At 49.8% G+C, this 26,507-nt stretch overlaps 1 protein-coding gene across 1 annotated transcript in view; it reads right to left on the bottom strand.

The window, feature by feature from the left end:
* ADAM12 (ADAM metallopeptidase domain 12) overlaps window positions 1-26,507 on the bottom strand; it is a 338,285-nt gene that overhangs the window by 27,188 nt on the left and 284,590 nt on the right. Inside the window, exons 13-18 of the mRNA XM_040624298.1 lie at window positions 22,599-22,688; window positions 20,935-21,130; window positions 5,729-5,837; window positions 5,423-5,621; window positions 3,251-3,328; window positions 449-557 (exon numbers count right to left, since the gene is read on the bottom strand). Coding sequence (XP_040480232.1) covers window positions 449-557; window positions 3,251-3,328; window positions 5,423-5,621; window positions 5,729-5,837; window positions 20,935-21,130; window positions 22,599-22,688 — 781 coding nt within the window. The remainder of the gene's footprint in view (window positions 1-448; window positions 558-3,250; window positions 3,329-5,422; window positions 5,622-5,728; window positions 5,838-20,934; window positions 21,131-22,598; window positions 22,689-26,507) is intronic.

The following is a 26,507-nucleotide window of genomic DNA, read 5'->3' as shown; positions in this document are numbered from 1 at the left end:
TTACCACTGCTGCTGTCGGGCCATTAACCTTGACCAGGAGGAGGTGTCTTTCTAGTAAGCGTTTTAAAGGACATCCGGCGTCACACCTCTTGGTCCCCAGTGCACCGAGGCTGGGCTTTACAAAGTCCTTCCATCCCACACCGAAGTTCATACCCATTTGGCAGCCTGCCATCGAGATGACCTTAGCTAAGCAAAGTGTCACGGGTGAACAAGCGACAGAGTCGGCCTCTCAGCCAGAGCAGAGTGAGGAGTCTCGGCAAAGGTCAGGACGGGACAGTGCCTGCAAACGGGCCTCAGGCTGTGTCAGGCCCTAGTGGGGGTGCACTGGGTTTCCCACTGGGGGGTTACCCCTGCACTCCCACTGGCAGTGGGTGAGCCCTCCGTCTCGCCTCCCACGGCCCCTCAGTTGCTCAGCGCCCACTCCCGGGGACGTGCTGTCCCCACTCACCTGCTCGCCGGATGGGGCCGCTGTCTGTGCTTCCCCCGAAGCCAAACTTGTCACAGAAGGGAGGTGCCCAGTGGGCCTCACAGTGGCAGTTCTTCCGGTTGTTACACACCTGTCCGGGCCACGGGGGAGGGGGACACCGAAAGAGAGAATCAGAACGTGAGAGCCCACCCTTCATGTGAGGCTGCGGTAAATCTTTGAGCTCTAATTGGCTGCCACACCAAAGCAAAGGCCCTGTGGTCAGAGTCCCCATCAGCACGGACCCAGCCAGATGCAGACAAACCGCTGGGAGCGTAAACCCGAAACACAGCACTGCACAAGCGAGCCCAGAGCCCGAGGCTGCCGATGTAACACAGTCCACCTATCAGCAGCTGCTAGGGGAGCGACGGAGATTTCGGGGGGTCGCCTGCTACCTCTCACCCCTTTTTTTCTCCATCAACTGCTGTGTCCTCCATTTCAATTCAGGAATCCACACCCTGACCCAGCCCCGCCATCTGACCACAATGAGAAGCCCTGTCCACGGTGAGGAGTGACCCCCGCTTCAGGGCTGCAGAATCTGAGCCCTCGGCCATCACGGGCTTGACCACCTCTGTGCACAGCCCTGCCTCCTGCAGACACGAAACTCAGAGAGCCTGGCAGACCTGCTCCGACATCTCATGCCTGAAACACCCACCTCCCCGGGCAGTCTCCCAGCAGCGCCTCCTGGCTCCCGCCCGCACGCTGGACATGGCCTACCACACCCTGGTGTCCTCGTGACATGAGGGAGTGGCCCTCTCAGGTCAGGAAAGGGGTGCTGAGAAAGCAGGAGGATGGGCTTCACTCTGGGGGGCCCTGAACAAGTAGCCGAGCTTGGAGACCACAGCCCTCCAGGGTGAGCGGTGGAGGCCGCCCCCAGCCTGAGTTGGCTGGTGGACTGGCTGTTATTATCTATGGAACTTACAGAGCCTGGGCATGAACCAGTGGAACATGAACATGAAAACAAGAGGGTACTATTTCTCTGAAAATTGGGGGACATGCTTTGGGAACACTGGATACAGACCAGTCGCTAAAAAGAATTTCTGACCCGTTTGGAATGGGTGGGACCCCTGCGGGTGACTGGGAAGAGCTGCACAGGCCGGGAAGGGTTCTGTGCTCGGGTCACTTCGGAGTGTCCGAGTTTCCACTTAGAGAAGCAAACTATACATCGTACATGACGTGCTTTGTGTGGTTTATATAAGGGTCGGTGCGGAGCTACGGTCCGGACACCCACCCCAAAGGCCTCACCCCTGCATCTGACTATTGCTGGATGGGGCCAAATATGTACTTTCATATTTTAAGGCAAAAATAACATGTTTGAAGTAGATGTCTCATTTGTGATGTTTTCCTGCTTTCTCTGATTTGTGTGTGTGTGTGTGTGTGATTCAACCACGAAAAGCCCTAATTGCTTAAAATAAGATTGACAGTCCAGATAACCTGTGATAAGTTGGAAAGTATATTCCCATAAAGCTAAAGCCATGCAGAATTAATCAAGGGGCACAGCCGGTGCCGAATCTGAGCGTCTTGCCTGTTTCTCGAAGACGCTGCTGCTGACATGCCACCCGCCAGGCACCTGCGAGGATTCGGGCACAAGGCTGCCCACACCGTTTTGCAGTCTCCCGATGCAAACCAGAGTCATGTGCCCTTCTGGCAGCTGGCAGCAGAGAGACTGCAGCCCCGTCACTCCCTTTGGGGGCACTGCTGGTGAGCCTGGGCTTCCTCAGGGAAGGACTGTGGTCAAATGACTCGTTACCAAGTCACGGCAGCTGTTCTGCCTACCCAGACAACGTGGGCCTTTCCTCTCCAACACGTGGATGGGAGCCTAGGGGTGTTTCAAAGTGAGGAATCCGGAGTCCCCGCCCCAGCATTACCACTAACTGGTCACATAACCTTGGACAGGCACTACCGCCTCTTGGTCCTGCGCTCCTTCATAATAAGGTTGCACCGGACCGTCTCTTACAGCCGTTAGAAAGAAATCTATGATACAATGAAGACATAAAGCGATTTCCTTATATACTGACAGCTACACTTGCGGTCAACAAACCCGTCGGAGATGGCATCGCAATCCTTCACGGTTACGGCGCAAGAGTCGTTTTATGAAAACGCCCATAATTCTATGTTAGACTTGTTGGCGAGTGCCTGCGAGTTTTAAAAATAGAGTTGGGAGCATGATTTCTGCAGAAAAGGTTTCAGAAAAACAAATGAACCACTGGCATGGCTAATCAAGATTAATAGGGTCCCATTGGAAATAATTAAGCCCATCAGGAAAAATAAATTATGTTTTAAACAATTAGAGTCCTCTCCTAAAAAAGTTCTCTGGACTAAAAACACAGCCTTCTTCAGCTGAAATGCATCGTATGTGATTTCAAGGACATGTGGTCAGTATGTTCTGTCTCCTTTGTTTTAATTCCCTTTGGAAGTATTTCAGTTTAGACACATATTCTGAATCTTGGTTGAAAGAGGGACACAGCTCTGAAACGTTAGTGCAAAATCCTTTAAGCAGGAAGCTTAGTTTCAAAATTACTTTGAAGATGACAAAGTCCCTTTGTAAAAATCACAGGATGTTAATTTGAAAGATAAATTACTGCTCCATCTGATTTTCTTTGTTAAATAAAAGTCCCATTTCTCATGCTATGTAAAGGTCAAAGAAAATTAGTGTCTTTAGAAGAAAACACTGAGGCGACTGCATTATGTTTAAAAAGTTACGGATTGCGGAAGCCTTTACAAATGACTGACTCAGCGTCTAGCTTGCTAGGGCCTGGCGGTAGACAGGCGGCTCAGCCGGCTTACCCCTCTCTGGTGGCACTGCATCACACATTCGTGAACGCCGAAGACGCTTGTGTTTTGACACCTACGATTGAGGCAGACCTGCAGGAGGAGGAAAACACTGTAAATTTCTCAGCCCCTTTCCAGCCACATGCACAGCTTCTGTGATTTAAAAAGGGAAAGCAAAGAACAGTTTGAGGAAGACTGTCTTCTTTCAGCCCCTTTGGAAGCAGCACAATGATGCACCTTCCATGTGACTGCAACCAGGATCCTGAGCCCTGCCTCCAGACATGGCACATTTCAAGGCTCAGGTCAATGTGACTCAGGTCAACGTGGCGCTTCATCTGGTTTCTGCCAATTACGAGATTGCGATAACTGATTTGTGTTTAGAGCTTGCAAGAAACTTGTGAATTGCAGCATCTCCCCCCAACCCCCACTGGACCCCACCTGCCCCTTGCATGAAAAGTCACAGGAGAGGAGAAATGCACCAGCCCTTAGCCTGGGGCCTGTGCAGACTCAGAGACTCCAAGAATCCAAGGTCCAGGAACCTTCTAAGGGAGATATTGAAATATGGGAACTTTTCCAAATTACTGACTGACAAGTACTATCATTGATGACACAAACCACCAACCGAAATGCTCAGCAGAGGAAAACAGACAGCTCCCTTGTGTTTATCAAGTCTTTGCAGAGGCAGTAATTTGCTAAATGATACTGGGCTGCTTGCAAGAGTTTAGTCTCATTGTGAAGGTGCCTAATATGCTCCAGACTCAAAGGATCAGGCCCTTTATCTCCCATAGATGTTACAAATTAGTGGAGTCAGGGGAAGAGAAGTCTAATTTTTAGATTGCAGAAGCATTTCTAATCGAGTAGAACCTTCCTATGGAAAGTTCACACGAGTGACACACTTTGAAAAAAGTGTCAGTTGCCCAGGACAACTCCCAGGGCTGCCGGGAATTTTGGCCAAGGGGACTGTCCCATTCCAGCTGACAAAAGAAACTGAGGTTACAGAGAGCACAGCAGGGCCCCGGTCAGAATCCCAGCGAACGGGGGCTGCTCTCCTCCCAACCCACGAGCAACGCCAAGGACAGCTTTCAAAGAACCGTGTTCTGCAGGAACGGAGATCAAAGCGCATTTAATCTTACACCCGGAGGAAAAAAACTCACTGATAAATTGAGCCCGTGGAATTTCAGGGTTCAGATGCACCTGGTTCTGGCTTCTGGCTGTTCAGACTACAGTTTAAAAAATGAGTGTCATTGTAATGTCAAGGCCTGAAGAGATGCTAACATGTGCGGTTAAGGAGGCCCCTGGAATGTATATCGTGTTTCAGGTACCATCATCCCATTTCCTTTGGGATGAGGAACTTGTGGCTCAGAGTGTATGGGGGAACGGGGGTGAGGGTACAGAAGTCTTGCCCTCGGGACTCTGCTCAAGGAGCTGAATCTGTATCTTTCTATTCTACTCCGTGACCTCCATGTTAGCGAATGATTTCATAATCATTTTGAAGGTGGAGTCCTAAAAAAAGCATGTGGGGGTTGATTAATCCTCTTTCCTAAAATGTTTTATTAACTTCTTGTCATTTAGCCTGATGAGAAAGTTTGGTGGGAAAATCAATGTGGCAGAATGTTAAAAAAAAAAAAACAACTCAATTTTTTCCCCCTCATTTTTGCCTTTCTTTCTAAACCCCCAAATATCCACCTTTCCCCCTGGTCTCCAAAAGAACCCCCTTTGGCTTCAAGCTGATCCTCTCTCTTCCCCTCTTCTATTCTCTCTATGGGGGTCTCTGAAAATACATCTGACTTCCCATTCTGTCCAGGTGAGAACAAGCCGTCACCGTGCCAGAAACAAAGACCACGTTTCCAAAAACAATATAATACGCTACTGTGTTTCCTTCCAACGTAATTTCCTGGCTGGAAACAATCATGACACCCAGAGTGTAGAAATGACTTATTAACACTTAGAGTCTGAGAAACGAAGCTTGATTTCCCCAAATCTGCATCTCAGTGGTCAGGCCAGGATCTAGGATTTATTAACTTTGCCTTGTAGGTGCAAAGAACTGGATTCCAGAGACAAAGTTCTAGGAAGGAGTGGATGTAGGAAAACAAACCAACCTCCTACATCAGTTCTTGGACAGGACGTTTCTCAGCGGGCCCCCTTCCAGACTTACATTTATGATGCGAGAGAACATTTGGGTCTTACTTTTCCATCTGCACACTTGGTGCCGGCAAGCACAAGCCCGGGGTCCGGCAGGTCATCGCCCAAGTACACATGGGTCCCGCGGCACAGAATCCGACCTCCTTCCTGCAGTGGGATGTTCGTTTCTATAGAAACGGCATTGGTACCAATGACGGGCCGGCTGGCACCTCCTTGACACTGGATTTTTCCGCATTTAGCATCTCTGGAAGGGCGAAAACAAACAGTCCCCAAAGAGGAAAAGTTTGGAACCGGCCCTGAGTCACGTAGGAAGTTCAAAGCGCTGGCGCGCTCAGGCCCTGGATTCCATACCTCATCTCGCATTTGGCAAAGGAACTCTTAGAGTCTTTGCCACAGTTGCCGTAAGGGTCACCTGCAGAGTTGACTCTCTCAAAGCAGATCCCAGGGGCAGGTTTAGCACCTGGAACAGAAGCAAAGCAGCATTTTCACCTCCTGCAAATATTTTTAATATTTGTCTTTGAACAGCACTGGGATTTCAGGTGAAGAGGAGATGGGTTTGGTGTGCAGAGGAATCATGTCTGCGTCTTGGCTGACTCCTGATGTGAGCTGGCCAGTGGAAGCCTAGCCTCCTGTCTCGGCTTTGCTCATAGGAAAGCCTGCATTTCATAGCTCACTCTTCTCCTGGGCTGCTGTCTGGGCCCAGGGCACGTGGAGCCTCTCAGGAGATGCAGCCCGCCTGTGGGACCAGACCTGACCCAGCACAGAAAGGAGGGGGCCAGCCGGCCACAGGGACAGGGGAGCTTTCTCTCTTTAACAGCAGCCCACACAATTCCGGTGAGAAAATGCAAGCCAGAGCAGGCTCCAAGGAATAAAGATGACTATGTGGGGATGCAGAGAGAGAGAGAGAGAACAAGCAACACAGAGATCTTGCACAACATGTCAGTCCTATAAAGCTCCGAGAGCAAGCACTAGCTTCAGTTAGTGCCTTTGCTAGCAAGGCAGGCAGTGCTCGCAGAGGCCAGGGAGGCATAAACCCCAATAGTCATTTTGCACAGAATGACAGTGCCCGGTAGAGAGGATGGTGGGAGCCAGAGAGCTCAGGACGTGGCCATTCTTAGCCCATCTTTCGGCCAGGGAAAGAGAGAATGTAGGCTTTGGGGTTTGCACGGCCAAAGCTGTGGAGGGTTCCTAGAGCCTATGCATAGTGACACCTGTTGAAGATGAAATGAGAAATTCAGGAAAACGGTCCATACTCTTCGGAATAAACTGTGCCTTATGGTGAGATCTTGGCCTACCTTCTTTCCTGTACTGGTGTCCAGGTACTCCTTCTGATATCACTTCCAGCAGCCAGGATGCCCACTTCCTAGAGCTCTGAGCCTCGCCCTTCTCTGCACCCAACTCTGGGGAAGCTCCATTCGCTTTCCGAGGTGACAACTGACTTACTAAGATACCAATCTAACGAGGGGCAAGGGAAAAGATGTTCTTATTTCTAAAAACTTCTCTTTAATCTGTCCCTGATTCCTCTTCATCAGCCAGGAGCAGGCATGACTAGCATCTCATTTAAAAACAACAACAGACAAAACAAACCAAACCAAACCCTTGCAACAGTTGGGATGGGCAGTGGGTTCAGCCATTGACCTCTGCAGTGAGCTACCCGAGTCCTGAACTTCTCATTTTCCCGTTCTGTTTAAAAACCATATTGAGAGGGCTCTCCAAACTCCTTTTAAAGGGCATTACCGCACACTGGACACAATTCTCTGTCATGGGAAAAGACGCGGTCTCTGGCTCAGCAGCATCGCGTTCCCTTCCTGGCGCCCAGATGCCCATTTCTGCTCACAGCGCGATGACACCACGGACACACTTAGCTCCTGCCCACTACAGAGCCATTTCTTCCACGTTCCTCCTCCTTATTCTTGTTCACCCAACCACTGGAGGCAGGAGGCTGGGGAGGGTGAGTCTCAGTGCTGAACCTCTACTTTGTACTTAAATCAATCCTGTTTGATGGTGCTTTCATCAAAATACCTGGATCCAATTGATCAGTTTTAGAAAAACTGGCATCTAGACTATCAACAACTCCATGCTTGTTTGTGTAGTCGCCGGACTCTATGTGCTTAGTACTTGCCTGTCCCTCCCTCCCTCCCCTCCCCTCCCCTTCCCTCCCTCCATTCACCCATCCTCCCATAACACTGCAGATTTCAATCACACACAGATTTATCTGGCACTTACTATCTGCCAGGCGCTGGGGGTAGAGTGGTCGACCACTGTGGACAAAGCGTCCTGCTTGCTTTAAAGTTGCAAGGAAAAATAAAAAGCAAACAAATGAGTATACTCCTCTCAAGTGCAGGGGTGGGGAGTGTTATGAAGGGATCAGCAGGGTAGGAGGGTCCGGGGGCTGCTGTGTTAAGCACTGGTCAGGAAAGACCTCTTAGAGGAGGGAGGCTGAGTCCCATCACTCAATCCTACCAGGGATCCTAAGACGTAGGTCTCATTATCCCATTTTATGGACAAGAAAACTAGAACCTAAGAGGTTGAATATGTGGCTTAAAGCCAGATAGCGGGGCCACCTGAAGGTGGAGCTCAGCCTGTCCCCTCTGGTGTTCTGAGGTATATTAAGGCCCACCTGTGCTGGGTGCTGCCTGGGCCTTGGGGACAGAGAGCAGAAGACCCGACCTGCATCTGCCCCCCATCGCGGAGTGGAGAGCCAGGCAGGTGCGCGTGGGCCACAGGGCAAGAGCCATGATATTTATTTGCATGCTGCCCAAGTGATCCCAGATTTAGGTGGCTATGGGATATGGAGCTCCTGCTGCATGCTGTAAGGCTGATAAAATGGCTTCCTCCCCTCTTTCTCTGCCTCAGAAGACCAGGATAAAGGAGCGCCAGCGGCTTCTGGTGGATGCTAAGCTCCTGGAACTGGGGAGGCAGAGCTGATATCACTCACTGTTGATGCTACACGGGTCTGTCACGCTCGCTCTTATCAAGTCATTTATCTTCTGGGAAATGTGGCCACTTAAAAAACGAACAAACAAAAAACCGTGCTGCAATGTGAATGTGTTCATTGATAAATTTGTTTTCCTTATAGGTAAAACAAGAGATAAAAGAGATTCTATCTACATGCACGTGCGTGCACGCACACACATTTGTGTGTATAGAGATTTCCCAGCCGCTTCAGACCCATGAGCTCGCAAACAGCTGGAAGGTAGGATTGGTTGAGGGTTGGACTGGGGTGTGCAGAAGAGTAAGACCAGGAGGGAGGAAGAGGGAAAGAGACTGGTCTCCATAGTGATTTAAAACAAAGGGGCAAGTTTGATGTATGAATACCACAGAAAGTGGCTAAAACAGGACAGGAAACCAAGCAAAGTGGTACAAACAGTATTGAAGCAAGTATAAAACATTGTAGAAGAGAAAACCAACGCTAGGTCACTGCTTGGGAATCTGGACCTGGAACTTTGACAAAACTGGGTGTTCTAGGGCAGGGGCTTAGCTTTTGAGGCCCCAAATGCCAACGGGCTGCATGGCTTAGAAAACCAGGTGTACGTGTGATACAGTGACTATAAAATCCCTAGAGGCTCTAGAACAGTGTTAGTGTTTCCTGATAACTGTGAAGTGCTGTGCGTCCCAAGCAGAAGGCCACCACACACTTGAGGAGAGGTGCCATTTTCCCACAGAGGAAATCACACAGAAATGCTGATGGCCAATTTGAATATGTGGATTTTTAGCAACATGGATGACAGAGTCCAGAGTCTTACAACACATTGTCAATTAGCTTGATGAGAAATATTGAAGAGCCCCATTTTAATGAAGAAATATTACCTTTTCTTTTATTCTCCTATATCGTGAAACGGTGCTACTCAGCATCTTTACATTTCTCTTTGGTCTCTTTACAAGGTCGTTGGTCAACTGATCTTTGACAAAGGTTCCAAGAAAGCCCAATGGGGAAAGGATAATCTCTTTAATAAATGGTGCTGGGAAAACTGGATATCCACATGCAAAAGAATAAACTGGACCCTTATCTCCTACCACTATAAAAATTAACTCAAAAATGGAGCAACAACTTAAATGTAAGACTTGAGACTATAAAACTGTAAGAAGAAAACATAGGGGAAAAACTCCTTGATATTGGACTTGGCAAAGATTTCTTGGACATGACACCAAAGGCACAGGCAACAAAAGCAAAAATAAACAAGTGGGAATACATTGAACTAAAAAGCTTCCTTACAGTAAAGGAAAAATAATCAACCAAAGGAAAGGCAACCTACTGAATGGGAGGAAATATTTGCAAACCATCTATCTGACAAAGAGTTAATACGGAAAATACATAGGGAACTCCTACAACTCAACAGAAAAAGAAAAATCCCAAATAACCAGATTAAGGAATGGGCAGAGGAACTGAATAGACACTTCTTCCAAGAAGACATACAAATGGCCAACAGGTATGCAAAAAGATGCTCACCATCACTGATGACCAAGGACATGCAGATCCAAAGCACTATGAGCTGTCACTTCACACCAGTTTGAATGGCTAGTATTAAAAAAAAGCAGAAGATAACAAGTACTGGCAAGGGTTTTGGGAAAAGGAAGCACTTGTACCCTTGTACCATACATTGTGGGGATGCCAATGAGATGGCCTTTGCAGACAACAGTATGGAAATCCCTCAAAAAATTAAAAATAGAACTATCATATCATCAGTAGCCCTACTTCTAGGTATATATCCAAAGGAACTGAAATCAGGATCTTGAAGAGATATCTAAACGCCCACGTTCACTGCAACATTATTCACAATGCCCAAGGCACGGAACCAAACCGTGTCCGTTGATGGACGAATGGATAAAGAAATGTAGTATGTACACAGAGCTGAAGATTATTCAGCCTTAACAAAGAAGGAAATCCTGCCACTTGAGACAACATGGATAAACCTGGATGACATTACGCTAAGTGAAATAAGTCAGACACAGAAAGACAAATATGGCACAATCTCACTCGTATGTGGAGTCTGAAAAAGTCCAACTGATAAAAGCAGAGGGTAGAATGGTGGTTGCCAGGCGCTGGGGGGAGGGGGGATGTGGGGAGGCATTACTCAAAGAGTACGAAGTTTCAGTTATGCAAAGTAAGCCCTAGAAATCTACTGGGGCGCCTGGGTGGCTCAGTCCTTAAGCGTCTGCCTTCAGCTCAGGGCCTGATCCCAGGGTCCTGGGATTGAGCCCTGCATCGGGCTCCTCTGCTGGGAGCCTCCTTCTTCCTATCCCACTCCCCCTGCTTGTGTTCCCTCTCTCGCTGGCTGTCTCTCTCTGTCAAACAAATAAATAAATAAATAAAATCTTAAAAAAAAAGAAGTCCTAGAAATCTACTGTACAACAGAGTCTATAGGTAATAATACTATATTGTATACTTAAAATTTTGCCAAGGGGGTAGATCTTATGCTAAGTTTTCTCTCTCTCTCTCTCTCTCACACACACACACACACACACGAAGTAGTTGGAAAGAATCTTTTGGAGGTGATGGATATGTTTACGGCATCGATCATGGTGACAGTTTCATGGATGTACGCTTATCTCCAAACTCATCGAGGTGTATACGTGAAACACGCACAGCTTCTTGCATGTCAATCATACTGCGGTAAAGTGGCTAAAAACCAGTCTGTTCCACGGCACATCCTCTGTACATCTAGCTCATATGGATGCTGACCTTTTTATTCTGTTGTGATGCTGTCACTGGAAATCTTAGTTTTAGGTACAAGCACCCATTCCTCCAACGGTGATTTTGCTTTTTCCTATTTGCTCAGCAGGTGTATATTCATGGTTTCTATAACCTAATCATTCATCCTGTTGCTTGTCAAAGTGATCTTTTAAAAGCTCTTTTACCAGAGTAAAAAAAAAGTGGAGGCATGAAGTCACACCCCACGCATAATTAAACAGGTGATAAATGTCCTTGTCTTTTCTTAAACCCAACTTTGTCAGTCAACCTCAATGAACCTTCTAAATACACTGACAGACATTCATGAGGCCCAATGTGCCTTTCCAACAGGACTGTGATAGTCAAAAGACAAGACGGAGAGATTAAGAGGCCGGTAGTAAACCATTCTTTCTGAAGGACAGCTTTTTGGGGGTTTCCGTGCTTTGTATCTGGGCACGTATGGGATCTAAGGAACCGATGAATGTTTATCAAATTTCCATTGCTTTTCGAAGACCCTTTGGTCTCTATAATCAGCCCTGCTGCAAAGTTGGAGGAGCGAGAGTTCAGGACTGAGAATGACGTAGGCTGATCTGGGGCCAACCCTCCATACCGAGGACGCTGGTAAAGTTACATGTGCTCTAGACACTCTGTTCCCTCATTTGTAAAACGACTGTGAGACTCTCAGTAAACCTGAATTATAATAAGGACAACCATCGATCATGGGGAAAAGGAAGTCTGGCTCCTGGGCATTAAGAATGGGAGGATGCATGAGGGAGAAGAGAGCTCCTGTGCCTGCTCGTGTTTACGACACGTACCATGTTTGTAATAGTTCACAATTATTTCCATTAGGGTTTTACATCTGTCTCCTTCACAGATGATTGTCCCCCGTGCCTAGCATATCACAGGAAACCAGTGAAGAGTGCTGAATGGCTGGATAAGTAATTGCTGAACCCTGGGACACGAGGGGGAAGAGAATCTCCTTTTCTGAAACCCTGGGAGGTTTTGTACATACTTTACATGTTAAATAAAAACTATAGTCATAGCTCAAGGACTTCAACTTCCCTACACCTCTCCCCTCCTTAGTCATTTCAGGGAGTGAGGTTCCCCACTGCCCCAGGCCCTGTGCTTATTCTGCACACCCTCCCAGCCTGCTCTGGGCTGGGCCTCCAGAACCCCATCTCACTGCACAGGCACATGGCACCACCTTGGAAGAGGCAGTAGATCTCAAGTAAAGACCCTTGAGTCTGAGTCCTTTATATATTCCGGGGACAAAGGTCACCTTCCCTGTAATTCCTTTCCTCTCCCTTAAACAAGCCAGCACACACACCTGAAATGAATGAGCATATTTAGGTCACCACCATGCCATCTGTTGGGTACTCCCACTATTAGGTTTGTGCTGGGCCTGGCATGCATTTTTTTTAAAGATTTTATTTATTTATTCGACAGAGATAGAGACAGCCAGCGAGAGAGGGAACACAGCAGGGGGAGTGGGAGAGGAAGAAGCAGGCTCATAGCGGAGGAGCCCGATGTGGGGCTCGATCCCATAACGCCGGGATCACGCCCTGAGCCGAAGGCAGACGCTTAACCGCTGTGCCACCCAGGCGCCCCGGCATGCAGTATCTTTAATCCTTCTGACCACCTTACAAAGTCCACATATCCCATTTCACAGACTTAAACACCAAGGCTCAGTGTTCTGGCAACTTGCTCAAGATGGTAATGTTGCGTAAGGGGTAAAGCTGGACTTGACTCACGACCTAAGCCGAAGTCCATGATCTTTCTATTCAGCTGCCTCCCTCTTAGAAACCACCTAATTAGCAACAGACTCCTGTCCCTGCTGGTCCTTTCTCACCAGAACCACCAGTCAACTCCTGTAAGCTACCTGTTCTCGGGCACGGCTCTATCTCCGCCAAATCTTTTTCCGAGGATACCTTGACAGGCTGCGATGCTGGCCACCCCGTGCTTATTTCTCAGGTAATGGTAATGAACGGAACTGGGTGACATGCCCTTGTGCCTGAGAACACTCAATGGGGGTCTTCCTCCAAGGGGGGGCAATCGAGAGAGGCAGTAAACATTTTTATGCCTCTCTGTCGAATCTCTACTGACTCGGGAAAAGAAATGAAAAACCTGGAATATAATTCCTTGAAAACTTCTGTGGGCCAAAGTCAGTCCATAAAGAAACAAAGCCGGGTCGGGTTGACCAGTAAAATTTACTCCACTTTGGTAGAAATCTGCCCAGTGGTTTGAACATTGCAGCCTTCTAAAGGTCGACTTTCTGTCCCCCCCTCCCCCCAGGAAACCAGTAACTGTCTGTATACAAGACTTTTATTCATTTCAGTTCTCACCCAAAACTCCAGGGTGGGAACAGGAGAAGCCACGTCACGCTGATGCAGCAGCAAGATGTGTCATCGGTGGGACGTGGTGACGACACGCTTGCTATAACATGGCAAAAAAACCCCTCACGTTTGGACAAAGAATAGGTCATGCTTTCGTCAGCTACATAAACTTGGGGGTGGGAGAGATCTCTCTCTGTGAAGTCAGAGACCCGAACGCACACTCAATCCCTGTCACGTGCAGTCTTCCTTTATCCGGGGAATTCACGGAAAGCACGCTATACGTGTAATTCACCGTCCACCCTGACGGAAAAGATCTTTGCCTTCCCCATCCTCAGGCACTGAGGGACGGACAACTTTCGTCCATGCCCAGACATGGCTGGCTGATGTGGGTGGGGGACGGTGAGTGCGGCAGGCAGGAGGAGGCTGGGGCAGAACCCCGTTTACAATGCTTGTTCTCAGCCCGCTGGGCTTGCCTTTCCTACCCTGGAGTCTCCATGTTGGGATGAGAAATCTTGGTGCGAAAAACATGGATCTTTAAAAGCCAAGAGGTTTAAAATGAATGGAACTGATTTTAGAAATATATAAGCAGTTGAGACTTGATTCAGACCACAACACTCCCTGCTGCTCCCCACCCCCAACTTCAGGCTGGAGAAAGGTGCCACGCAGGGTTCCGGGCCACGTCTTGGGACCAGCTGGCTTGCGGCTAGAGGCTGGGCACTGCTGGGCTCCAGCCCCGCCAGCACAAGCCACTGCACTTGGGCCAGACCCCTCCTGCGGGGTCATCTCTCTCCCAGGAGAGCCTGTGCAGTGGGAGCGGCTTCCTTGCCAGAGGGCTCTGTGTCACAGGTCATCGATTGGGTCCATGATAGGTACGTGACCAAAGCCAGGTAAACTAGCATTTTCCTTGGAACCTGACTTCTGGAGCCGGTTGGCTGAGGGTCCTGGGCTGCTGGGTTGCTTGACATTGCTGACCTTGTCCTTCAGGGCCGTCCTCCATCACCCCTATCCCATGAGGCTGGGGTCGACCCTCCTTCTCTTGTCCAAGCTGTAGGGGCTGCCCCCTCCTTATATTTACTGGCTTTGTTTTGTTTTGGCCTCTTATGATATCCTGAGGCTCCTGCCTCACTGTAAAAACCCAGAGCAGACAGCGGTGGTGCCTCAGGCCTGCACAAAGCAGGTGTGTGCCAAGAACGAATGAGCGAAGAGCCACAGGGAAGGCAGTTTGGGGAAAGCACGTCATGTCTCAACTGCCCTCCCCAGAGGAAGTCAATTGTGATTTCTGCAGAACAAAGCATCTTGGGTAAATGAATGCTGTCCCCTGGCTCATCTTTCCTGTGGCTCTGGATTTTCACTTACTCCTTTACATCAAAGGAAATATTACCACACTGTCTGATGAGGAAAGAAGATATAAGGTCATCAGGAGACAGAGTTTTTACAGAGGCAAAGTAAGAAACCGTATGGGCAGGACAACCAGAAAGGGGACTCGGCGCTGACCTTGGGAACAGATACAGCTCTTGCGTTCAAAGAACACATCATTAAGGAAGGAGAGTAGGAACCATGAAGCCCAGAAACAAGTTTTGAGCAGCCCTGGCTGTGCAGAACTTACTGAGGCCGGTTCTGAGAGCAGAGCAGGGCTCGGCCAAGTGTTTCACGGGGCTGTCGCTTAGAGACAGGATGGTCAATAATTTCAGAAGTGTAAATGACTTCTACCCCTGGTGTGGTTATGAAGGCACAGAAATTTGGGTGCAAAGTTGCCACACTTAAAAATGTCTGTCTTCACGTTTTCACGAAGACACTTCAAGTCTGTCTCTTGGAAGAAACGACAACCGTGTTCTCATCGCTACGATAGTGCATCAATTCAGAGCCTTTGAGTTCTTAATAACAGAACACTTGGATGCTTTGCCATTATCCAAAGATAAAATTTAGCCTTTCAGAGGGAATTCTGACATCACACTGTACTTTACAATTACACAGAAAGTGATGGATTTTAATTACCAGTTTTATCTTCAGAGGGATAAAACTTATATTTGTAATTGTAGTTTGGAAGTTCCAATGTCATTATGTCTTTTGAAAGAGAGATGATGACATCTTGCATTAAGCCCACAATTTACTTGATCTAATCTTTTCCTTAAAATGACTCTATTATGCAAATACACTTCTCACGTTTGGGCAGATGGGCTCCTGCCTCCCTGTCACTAACTGTCCCGCTCCGGCCACTCATACCCACAGACAAAGGCCCTCTTTCAAACAACTGAAGGCTGGCCCGTTGTCCTCGTATTCCTCCCTCTCTCTCCTCCAAGCTGACCTTTGCATTCCATGGAAAATGGAGCCCAAATGAACAAGTTTTATCACTTCCTTCTCACGCAGTGGGACAAAGGGAGCCTCTCCTGCCTCTAGACAATAGGACTCTTGGCAAAAGTATCTTCTCTTCCCATCGCTCGTCACCAGAGTTGTAGAGGGTTAGTAAATATACTGCCCCAGGTGCATCATAATAACGCAAACTCATTTAAACCAGCCTTGCAGATAAACACTGAATATTTACCAGCCCATAAAAATTGTCTGGCCAGCTCACACTGCATAAATCAAGTGACACTATTTTCTGGTGAGTGATAAAATAGATAAAACTAACATATTTCAGGACTTCCCTGATGCAAATTGTTTGTGGCTCTAGACATGTAGTTATCTGTAAGATTAATTTCCAAGTAACGCTTTCAGTAACCATGGTTCAGATAAACAATGTTGGCAAAAGTAAATTTTCTGCCTGAAGAAAAATATCCAGCTTGCATTTCAGAAGGAATAAAGGTCATATCACATGGACAGAAAATCTTTGTGGCTATTAAGACTAAACTGGACTAAGGGAGCTAAGCACAAGTTACAGTTTGAACCGCAGATAACATTTCCGTGCCTGACATCAATATATAAAGCCTTGAGAGACAACATGTGGGGAAGAAGAAGGGGGTAGAATTTAAACTCCTCGCCAACAAGAACATTACCAACACTAATTAGGAAAAGAAACAAATGAACGAAAACCCCGAAAGGTATTCTAAAAGGGTATTACTTTGCTAGTGAGGAGCTGTTGCAGGCATATGTTTTGAATTTTCTATCATTCTATTTGTAGAAAGATTTGGAAGCAGGATTATTTTATTGAAATATAACGCCGGATTGAGAAAAGTCCATTTCAAAAGGGAATAGCGAGCTGGAAGGAAGGGCTTTATCCGGCCAGTGTTTGGGCAGCCAGGTCTGGAGACTGACGGATGTCCTGAGCGTAACCGGATGCTTCCGGATGACTCGACAGTTGGGTCGGGTCACTGGGGTGCACGTGGCACAGACCAGCAGAGCAGGAGCCCAATGACCCTGGAGCTCTGAGTCCCTGGGCCTCACAGGGGAACTAAAACGACCCTCCAGCAAATGTGGTCCGAGCATTTGCGAACCATGGGGAAATGAAATAGTGCAGATGTGTTCCTGACCATAAGTTTTCCCTCTCTGAATCATGGAAAGCTAATTTAAACCAAGCACCGTAACACAACATTCGAATGCTCTCAGCCCGGTGCGTCTCGCTGGCCAGCGGCCTGGCTGAGGAAGTTACCCCCGCCCCCGGGATTGTGAGGGTCACATCCTGACTCTACTCCGGGTCCAGGCGAGAGCGCAGAGGGACTGTGGGAAGTATGTCACTATGGCAGAATCAGGGCTCCTGAGTCAGCATCTTATGATAGCTGGACACCGATGAATATTTAATAAACGAGAGAACGGGGTGACAAATGAGCATCTATGCTCTCCAGGTCATGGTCCAAGCTCTGGACAAGCAGAACTGCCTGCAGTTCCCTGGAATGGCCCTGTGTTTCTGCGCGCCTTGAGCCCTGCTAGTCCGTGTGCAGGAAATACCCTTCCCCACCCACCCCTGCCAAACGACGTCTCCAGGGCCACCTCATCTAGAACACCTTCCGGGTTGGCTCCACACCCCACTCCAGGCTGAGCCCTCTCTCTTCCATGGCCCACCACGTCAGCGTGCTCCCTACAGCCCCAGGACGTGGGCATCTTGCTCCCTGGTCCGTGAGCTCCCCGGTCCGTGAGCTCCCCGTGAGCTCAGTCTTCTTTCTAGAGCTCAGACTTACTAGGCGCCACGCGCCTAGCCTGCGACCGCACCTGGTGTATTACCCACGGTAGGTCGTAGGCTGTGTTAGAGGACATCCGTACACCCTCGGGGTGGGCATAGTACAATCCCCATTTTACAGACAGGTCCAAGGATGGCTAGTCTGTTGAGGGTCACCTCGTTAGTAAGTGAGTGATCTATTCAACGCCCATGGGAGGCAGAAAAGCCCTCCCCCCCCCCAAAGAGGCCCACGTCCTAATCCTCGCAACCTGGGAATATGTCACCTCACACGGCAAAAGGAACTTGGAGGATGTGATTAAAGATTTGGGGCGGGGCGATTCTCCTGAATGGTCTGGGGAGGTGTAATGTGGTCACAGGGCCCTTATCCGAGGGCGACAGGAGGGTCGGACACAGAGAAGATGTGACGACAGAAGGAGAAGCCAGAGAGAGACAGAGACTGGCAGATGCAGCTGCTGGCCTTGAAGATGGAGGGGGGCCGTGAGCCCAGGAACGCAGGTGCCTCGGGAAGCTGGACGACACAGAGAAAGTCCTCTCCCCAGAGCCTGCAAGAGGGACGCTGCCCTGCCAACAGCTTCGTTTTTGGGCTCCTACCCTGCAGAACCATAAGGTGACAGATTCGCGTTGTCGTAAGCCAATACATTGGCGGCGATTCCGGACAGCAGCCGCGGGACACTCAGTGCCCGTGAACTAGACAACAGGGCAGCCGCATGGAAGGAAAGGAAAGGAGCGCACTGCGTTCGCAAGGAGCTGGTGAAAGGCCCTTCTGAGGAGGAGCGGAGGGCCGCAGCTGGCCCTGGCCCGCCCGAGCAGGTACGGCCATCTGAAGGGCCGAGAAAGGATTGGCTGAGGTCCACTGAACCCTGGGAAGTCACGAGCCTGAGGTGGGTCCCCGAGCTCGTCATTTCCAGGCACCCTGAGCACCCCTGACGCCAGGGAGGCTTAGTCCCCGCACAGTGACCCTCTCACAGCAGACGTGCCATGGCCCAGGCAGAGGCCTCCTCAGTCCTCACGCGGGGCGCAGGGAGAGGAGAGGCGGGCTGGGGGCTCGGGAGCAGCAGTCCTGCCCAGGAGGTGGAGCCGGCCCCCGGGCAGTCAGGCTGCCAGCCGCAGGGATGTAGAGAATTCACAGAAGGGAACTTCCTCCTGCTCTTGCTTTTGAAAAGCTCAGCGCATGAGTCAGGTTGTCAGTTTGCCTGTCTGGCTGTCTCTCGCTCGCTCACTCATGCGCGCTCTCGCTCTGGTCAGGCAGCTTGAGAAGGACTCATCTGATGAGATAATAAATACCAGCCTTGGTCACCAGGAATCCGAGGCGTGCAGCCAGCTGAGTCACACAGTGGCGGTGGCTCAGAGCGAGCCGTGGAGCTCCGTCTGACCTCACTGTGGAAACAGGGCCAGACGCTGTAATGGAGCAGGGCACCAAAGAGCATTCTACTCCGAAAGCTCCCAAGTGCTGTGTGTGCTCTGGCCACAGAATGCTTTTTTGGAACGGAGCGTTAGAACATCTCCTGTAACTCGAGAAGGGGGAGATTACGGAGTCCGGAGAAAGGCTGGGAAGGAACGGCCACTGGGGATGCCTTAGGCCACGAGGAGTTGGCCTGCAGCAGTAGCCGCTGTCCCAAAGTGACCTCACTTGGCTGAAAGGTGTCTGAAGTCACAAAACCATTCAGAGCCCATCCAACCCCCTGACACATGTATAGTGAGTGCCTTTTTTGTGCTTGTCATCGCAAGGCATTTCCCTAGCTGGAAAGTGAGAGACCCCCCACCCTGACCTGGGGGTCCCTCTGGCCCAGCCAGCGAGGAGGCCAGGGTGGAGGGCTGGTCAGGGTCCAGAGATGAAGCACAAGGCCCCAGATACTGCAGGCCTCCTCCTTCTGTGCCCAAGCGGATCCACGAAGCCTTGGGGAGCACCGGGAGAGCTCCTCACAGATACAGCGAGGCCCGAGTACGGAGGGGCATCTTTGGCCGGTGGGGCAGAGGGCTCCATGACAGGACCCAACCCTCAGAAACTTCTGTGCCTGTTCTTCCTGATTGCTCGTGGCTTTCACATCACACTGAAAACCCAAGCTCTGAGGATCAGTCATCGTTTTCTGCCCTAGTTTACTGTCCTCATCGCTCCTGAAACCAAAAACCTCACAATGAAAGTCTGACAAGGGCCCGTATCGGATTTCCCTCCCCCTGGAACTTGCCTGGCTCTCTGCTTGGCTGACCACAGTGGCCTTGCCATGGCTGGCGTCTCTGGCCAGCACTGAGGTCACCTCTGCAAGGCGGCGGGAGGAGGGAGAATGACAGGACTGGGTGGGGACCGCACTCTTAGAAAGTGTTCTCCATGGGATTTACTGCTGGAATCCTGGAGCCGGACAGAGGCAGCAAACCCTGGGGTGGGGAGTCCACTGGGCCCTGGCTGTCCCCCAGGGCCCTGGACCTCTGGCCCCAGATGGGTCAACAGAGGACATGCCCAGGGGACTGATTATCACTCTTTTGCCTCCAGGCGTCTGTTCGACTGCGGAGCTTCCGTGGAACTGGTTCTTTGGTGCGACTGTATGTGTACACTATATATGGCCCTTGGGCCAGCTGGCCTGGGTTCAAATCCCAACCTCACAACCTCACGACACTGACTCCAGTCTGTGAATTCGAGCTTCACTTTCTCTACGCTGTAGTCCTTGTCCCTACCTCTAATGCTGGGAGTTAGAAGGGACAAGTCATACCGAGCACCTGGCCCAGCATCCTCTACACAGGAAGCAGGGAGCAGACAGCCTCTAATTGCCCCAGCAGCTGCTTCCTGGCTACCTGCCCATCTGGGCACCTTTCTTGGAACACACAAGTCTATCACTCTGCTTTTAGAACCAAAATGGCTTTCAAGGCTCTTAAACACCTGTGTCCATGTTCTTGCTCTGAGCTCTGGTATCCAGGCCTCCCATTCCAGCAGTCCCGTTGTGTGCCTTCCCGGCCGAGCCAGCTTGCTTCTCCTTGCGTCAGGAGCAACCTCTCCCTGTCCTTCCTGGTCACACGCTACTCAAGCATCAAGTCTGCAGTGACTTTCTCTTTGGCACCCCAGCTTTTGGTTAGGGTCCTTGTTTGAGCACCAAGGAGCACTTACATAATCAGAGTGGATGGAAGGTTCTGTCTGTAAGCCCGACTACCTGCTAAGCTATCTGAGGCCAGGGGTCACGGCTGATTCTTCTCTGTCACTCCCTAGGACACACAGTAGGGGCTCACACTTCTCTCCTCATTGGACCACATTGAGCCCTCAGGACAGGCTCTGGGGCAGCACCCGTTTTTTCCTGCCCAGTGCCTGGCCCGGCCCCAGACCTACCAGGAAGCCAGTCACTGCAGCTGAACAGAGGGAAGCTTTGGAGATGGCGCACTGCAGGAGTGATGCTTGTGGAAACAGAGCGAGCTCCCCAGCCCCACTGCTCTGCGCCCACTGGTGGCAGCCACCTACCTGGTCCCCAGAGCGTGACGCACTGCTGCTCGTGGGTCTGACAGATGCCGTTGTAACAGTAGCCGTCCACCCCCTGACACGCGTGCCCGTCGTGCAGGTACACGTTGGCCGGGCAGTGCGGGCTGGCCCCTGTGCAGAACTCTGGGAGGTCGCAGGAATTGCTGGAGTCCCTGCACGCTGTTCCCGCAGGCTTCAGCTGGAAAGAGAGGCTGTTTATAGCACGTGCACTGCGGGAAAGGGGGAGCAGCTTCCCGGCAGCACCCCTGGGGCAGAACGGAGCAAAGCCGTCCTCATGAAGCCTCACATACAAGGGCAAGGACTCCAAAGCAAGAGAGACACAGAGAGTCATTAAATAAATAGAATCTTGCTCTGGGGTTCACCTTTCCACTATGGGGGGGTGGGTGCAATCAAGAGCAGCTTAATTCCATGCAATATTAGGGTTTTCTGCCCAGCGGACAAGCTGGCTGCTGGCACCTGTCCCCAGGAGGCGTGGGCAGGGAGTGCTGGCTGATGGGCTTCTTCCTTCTGAAGATCTCTGGGGGCCAACACCGTCTCGTGTTTTATGACATGTGCGCTCACAGTGTTCCCGCTGTGGCCCAGATGACAAAAATCATCCCGAGGGCTTAGTCACAATATTATTTCACTTTGTCATCAAATCATGGAGTTGGGTACCTGTCTGTAGGACTTCACAGGGAGAAGGAGCAATGAGGCGAAGCAAGGGAGCTACAGAAGATGCTCGGAGCCATTGGCCAACACCTCATCCTTTCGTGGTTGAAGACATGAAGGCTCAGAGTGGCTGGTCAGAGGCCGCACAGCCAGCGACCTCCCCCCTGCTTGTCCCGGACACCCTCCCCCGCCAGCAGCTGTGTGCCAGGGGCGCCAGCTTCCCTGAACGCTTCTCCAGAAGTTAATCAGAAGAAGAAAGGGCAGGAGGGGTGTTTCAAGCTGGACGTAAGATGGTGTAATGCACTTCGGAGTCACAGGGCTCTAGTGGGGGAGCCAAGAGGAAGTTTCCTGCGAGCAGCAGGCCAAAATCAATTGCTTAATTAAAAAAGGAATAAAGTCTACCCTTGGAATCTTTGAATCAAAAGCTCGGGCTTCCAGTCTGTCAGATCTCAGCTCTGAAAAACGAGACAAACAGTGGAATTGCCAAAACAAACCTAGTTATGGCGGCAGGAACGGCCCAAGTAGGAAACTGCCCGGTGGGCCCGGCCGGGCCGGCCAGCACCTTGTGTTAGGAGGACGTCAAGATCGAGATGTGGACAGAAGACCCCTGGAGCAGCCCCGATGGCTTCTCGGGCCCGGCCGGCAGATGTTCCCAGGATCAAGCAGAGGTAGAGTGACGGGGGTGGGGGTGGCTCTCCAGGTGTTCCCACTGTGGTGAGGGGACCTCATGCGTCTCCAAAGGCGCAATGGGCACATTTAACACTGAGCCGGAGTTTTTTGGCACCGTTGCTTCCAACTCACGAATAAATAACTTATCACATGTGAGTTAGCACTAAAGTGTGCATTTCACACGAAGGTCGGGGACAGGAAGAACAGGTGGTGGGGACACCGGCTTGTGTGGTAAGGGGCTACAGTTCCCACAGCACAGGGGTCGTGTGTCCTGTCTCAGAGTGGAACCCGCCGAAGCAGGGGGTGGCCTCGGGGCCAAGAGAACTCACCTGACAGTCTTCGCAGCACAGCCCGTGGGCACACACGGCGTCTGGCTTCAGGGTGCACGTGGTGGCGTTGCAACAGAGATTCAGACATTCCTGCAGAGGGGAGTGGGGTTCGTGGGACACGGTCATAGGGGGCAACTACTCATGGCAGGCGGGGGCCATAAAGGGAAGCAAGAACCAGAAGGCCTGGCCCTTGGACTAAAAACTAGCCTGACCGAGAGGATCTTCATCTGTGAGAAAGCCAAGCCTTGGGTAAGCGCTTTTGAACGGAGGGGGTGAGTCCCCGGGAAGAGTTTGAAACCCCAGTGCCTTTCGCGGAGGGCAAGGGAGCCTGCCCAGGAAGGGTGGCCGCCGAGCCCAGCCAAGTGGGCCGCGGGTGGGGCTCTGCAGGGAGCTCTCGGGTGCGTGCGGGTCTTCCTGCAGCAAACTCTATCAGGATCACTGGCATACTTCGAAGTTATTATTTAAAATACACAGAGATGCGTACCGACGCAACTCTTCCAATACTGACCCTTTCCACCTGGAGTGTGCCGGCAGGCAATGAAGTCACATCAGCTGTGTTTGGACCACAGTTCCCTGCAATCCTACCAAACGCTGAAGCCAAGACTCCTACTCAGCACAGGTGGGCTGCCTCACCTGACGAGGCACCTCTCCAGTCGGAAAGGCACAGTACAACGACCAAGGTCACTGGAAGGCTGTGCTCGCTGATTTGCAAGGGATTTAAATGGATAGATCAAATATCAGGTGCACTGTTCTCTCTGAAATGAGAGAAAATGACCTCCTTTGTTAACCTGTGCTTCACAAGTACCTGCTTTTTTCTAACAAAAAACCCTACAAGAGACGGACACCTTTGCTTTGCTGTCCACAGAAGGTCTATGCATATTAGTGTATTCGTGAAGTCCTTGTACTTTAGGACATCCCAGTGACTTGGAGTTTACACATTTTAGAAGAAACTGAATTATCAGAAGGAAGAGTTCATGGGGTCTTTAGTATTAATTTATTGATGTCCTTTTATTTAGTGTATGACATGAGCAAAAGAATATATATATTAGCTAGAGTGAAGCCAGCCATGTACTCTTTTAAGAGTATAGTCATTTACTCCTGAAAACCATTTTCTGCACATGAATTTATCCTTGGTATTATAAATGCAATTCACAACATTTTGTTGATAATCCAGAAGGTTCAGGACTATCCTAGGTCTCTGACCTGTACCCTACGGAAGACTGTGGATTATGTTCTCGTTTGGTGTTTACCATTTGCCCCTATTATACATACATCCAAAGTTATTAAATTTTAAATTTGTTCTAGGACTTTATAAACATCCGGAGTGTATAATATATACAATAAGATAAAAGTGCCAACCAGAAGTCATAGCTGTAACTTTCATGACAGTAAGGGTTTCTAACTCAGGGACTTACAATCTCATAAAGTTTAGGAACTTGATCTTTTTCTTTTAAAGGAGCCCATTGACTGCATTCCTGACCGGTGCCATCAAATATACAGCAATGTCATCCTGCTCATTAAGGTCTAAATGGCTCTACTAATGACACACTAACCAAATTACGGATCTCCCTGAGCTTCTAAATTAAATCAGCCCTCTGAAAACTGGTCCTAAGATTCTTTGAGAACTACCTCCCCCCCACCCTGACCAAATCACCAAATAATATAAGCAGCCGCTCAAATGGAAAGGCAGCCAAGCAGAATGGCTTTGACTTCAAAGGGGATTGATAATGTGAGAAAGATAACTAAGTTTAAAAGATATTTGCAGGCTACTGGCATTCTATTGACTTTAAACAAGGAGATAAGGCTGCTTTCCCAACCCTGTTAGCTGGATGAATGAGTGAGTTGTCAGGATATCCTTATGGTGGATGTAAATCCCATGCCCTGTATGGAAGGCTTCAGCAGCCACTTGCCTTTGGAACTACCCAGGATCTGTTTCTTCCGCAGTACTGTATTTATCAGAAGAGACAAATTCCTCATCTGCTGATACATTTATTATTTTAGGACTCAATAGAAAAGTTCAACAGAGCCAATGAACACTAAGTCTCCAAATGGAAAAAAAAAAAAGAATAATGAAGCCATTAGAGAACTTTCTGCAACAGCCTCGTCATTCTTGGGTTGTGGGCGGCAGACCCAGATTCCTCGTCTCAGTGCACCGAAATGTCTACCGTAGACATCCCGGTGCACCTCCTTGCAAACAGTGATTACTTCCGGGAGCAAGGGGGCGGAAGCTGGGTCCAGTTGTGAGCAGGGGAAGCTGTTCTGATCCATTCGCTCGTTGATGTGGTGATACACCAAGTGCCTCTGTGGGCCAGGGGTGCATGGGCCAATATGAAGCACATGGGTAACGAGTATTTCCAGGGCCTGAGCACTGGGTAAGAGGATACAGGGCCCAGGTGAACTGAGCCCAGGTCTGACTAAAAGTTTTGGTTAAAGCAGTCTGGAAACTGGATATGGGGTGTTACACTGTTAGATGCAGTTTGAAAAGCAAAAACTAAAGAACTGCAAATTGAAGCAAGAGCCTTGCCTATGACTTCGAAAGATTTCTTGGACAGAAGGATTTTGGATGAGAACAACAGTTCTCTTCAAATGTCAAGAAATTATCCTGTGAAGAAGGACCCTAACCACAGACATACACAGTTGGGAACTACGTTCAGGAAGAATATGGCTCTCTGTAAGGAAGGAGTAGGATTTAATCAGTGCTGTCCTGCAATACAGTATCCAGCCCGGAGAGATAGGAAGCACCCTGCCAAAGCCATATGCCTCCTTGATGGAGGCGAAGTTGAGGGTCACATCAGTGGCTGGGAAGTTTCAGGCACTCAAACATTTGCTGACGTGATGGTGGTGTTGGGGTGCTGGTGGGATGGTAGTGATGATGGTGGTAGGGATGGTGGTGGTGATGGTGGTGGCAGTGATGATGGTGGTAGGGATGATGGTGTTAGGGATGGTGGTGGTGGTGATGGGGATGGTGGTGGTGATGCAGATGGTGATAATGGTGGTAGGGATGGTGGTGGTGATGACTGTAGTGGTGGCAGTGGTGACAGTGGTAGGGATGGTGGTGGTGATGGGGATGGTGGTGGTGGTGATGGTGGTGGTGGCAGTGATGGTGGTAGGGATGGTGGTGGTGATGACTGTAGTGGTGGCAGTGGTGACAGTGGTAGGGATGGTGGTCGTAGGGATGGTGGTGGTGATGGGGATGGTGGTGATGGGGATGACAGTGGTTATGGTAGGGTGACAATGGGGTGGTGGTGATGGCAGGGGTGGCAGCAGTGCCGGTAGTGGTACTACAGCATGGAGCAAGTGACTACTGGCGGTCATTCTAAACCTGAGAGTTCATGACTCTACGAAGAACTGTCAAATTCATTTAGATTAAATAAACAATTACAGGAGTTCAAATCAAAGACAAACCTTTTTAAGTCCACATGGCCTCTCCTGAGAACTACAGGTGATTTTAACTAATTGTTTTTCTTCTTCAAGTAATTAACAAAATCTCTAAGGAAATTCCCCTTTGCAGATCCCATCCCATGCCAGTTCCAAGTTTTCCTCTACTAATCTTAAGAGTTTCTATAGCCCCATGCGTGAGGACCTGCAATCCCCGTACAACAATCACCCCCAGCACACTGTGAGCANNNNCTGCTCTGGACAGTGCTGCTATCACAGGTGACTTCTGGGTTTGGAAAGGGCACGCAGACATTTGATGGGACCACCCCTACAAGCCCCATCCCCTAGTACATTCTTGCGGAAATGGCCAGACTGAGCCCAAGATGGGTCCAGTATGGGAAACCACAGAGACCTGGAGATGAAACAGATGAAAAAGGTTCTACAATCAGTTGCCTGTCTGATAAGCACAGGAATGGCAGGGATAGCCCAGGGTCTCTGCACATTTCCTTCCACCCCAGAACCCCCTTTCAG

The sequence above is a fragment of the Ursus maritimus genome, unplaced genomic scaffold (assembly GCF_017311325.1).
Source record: "Ursus maritimus isolate PB19 unplaced genomic scaffold, ASM1731132v1 scaffold_7, whole genome shotgun sequence".
In the NCBI taxonomy this organism is placed as follows: Eukaryota; Metazoa; Chordata; class Mammalia; order Carnivora; family Ursidae; genus Ursus; species Ursus maritimus.
This window is presented reverse-complemented; position numbering and strand designations above follow the sequence as displayed.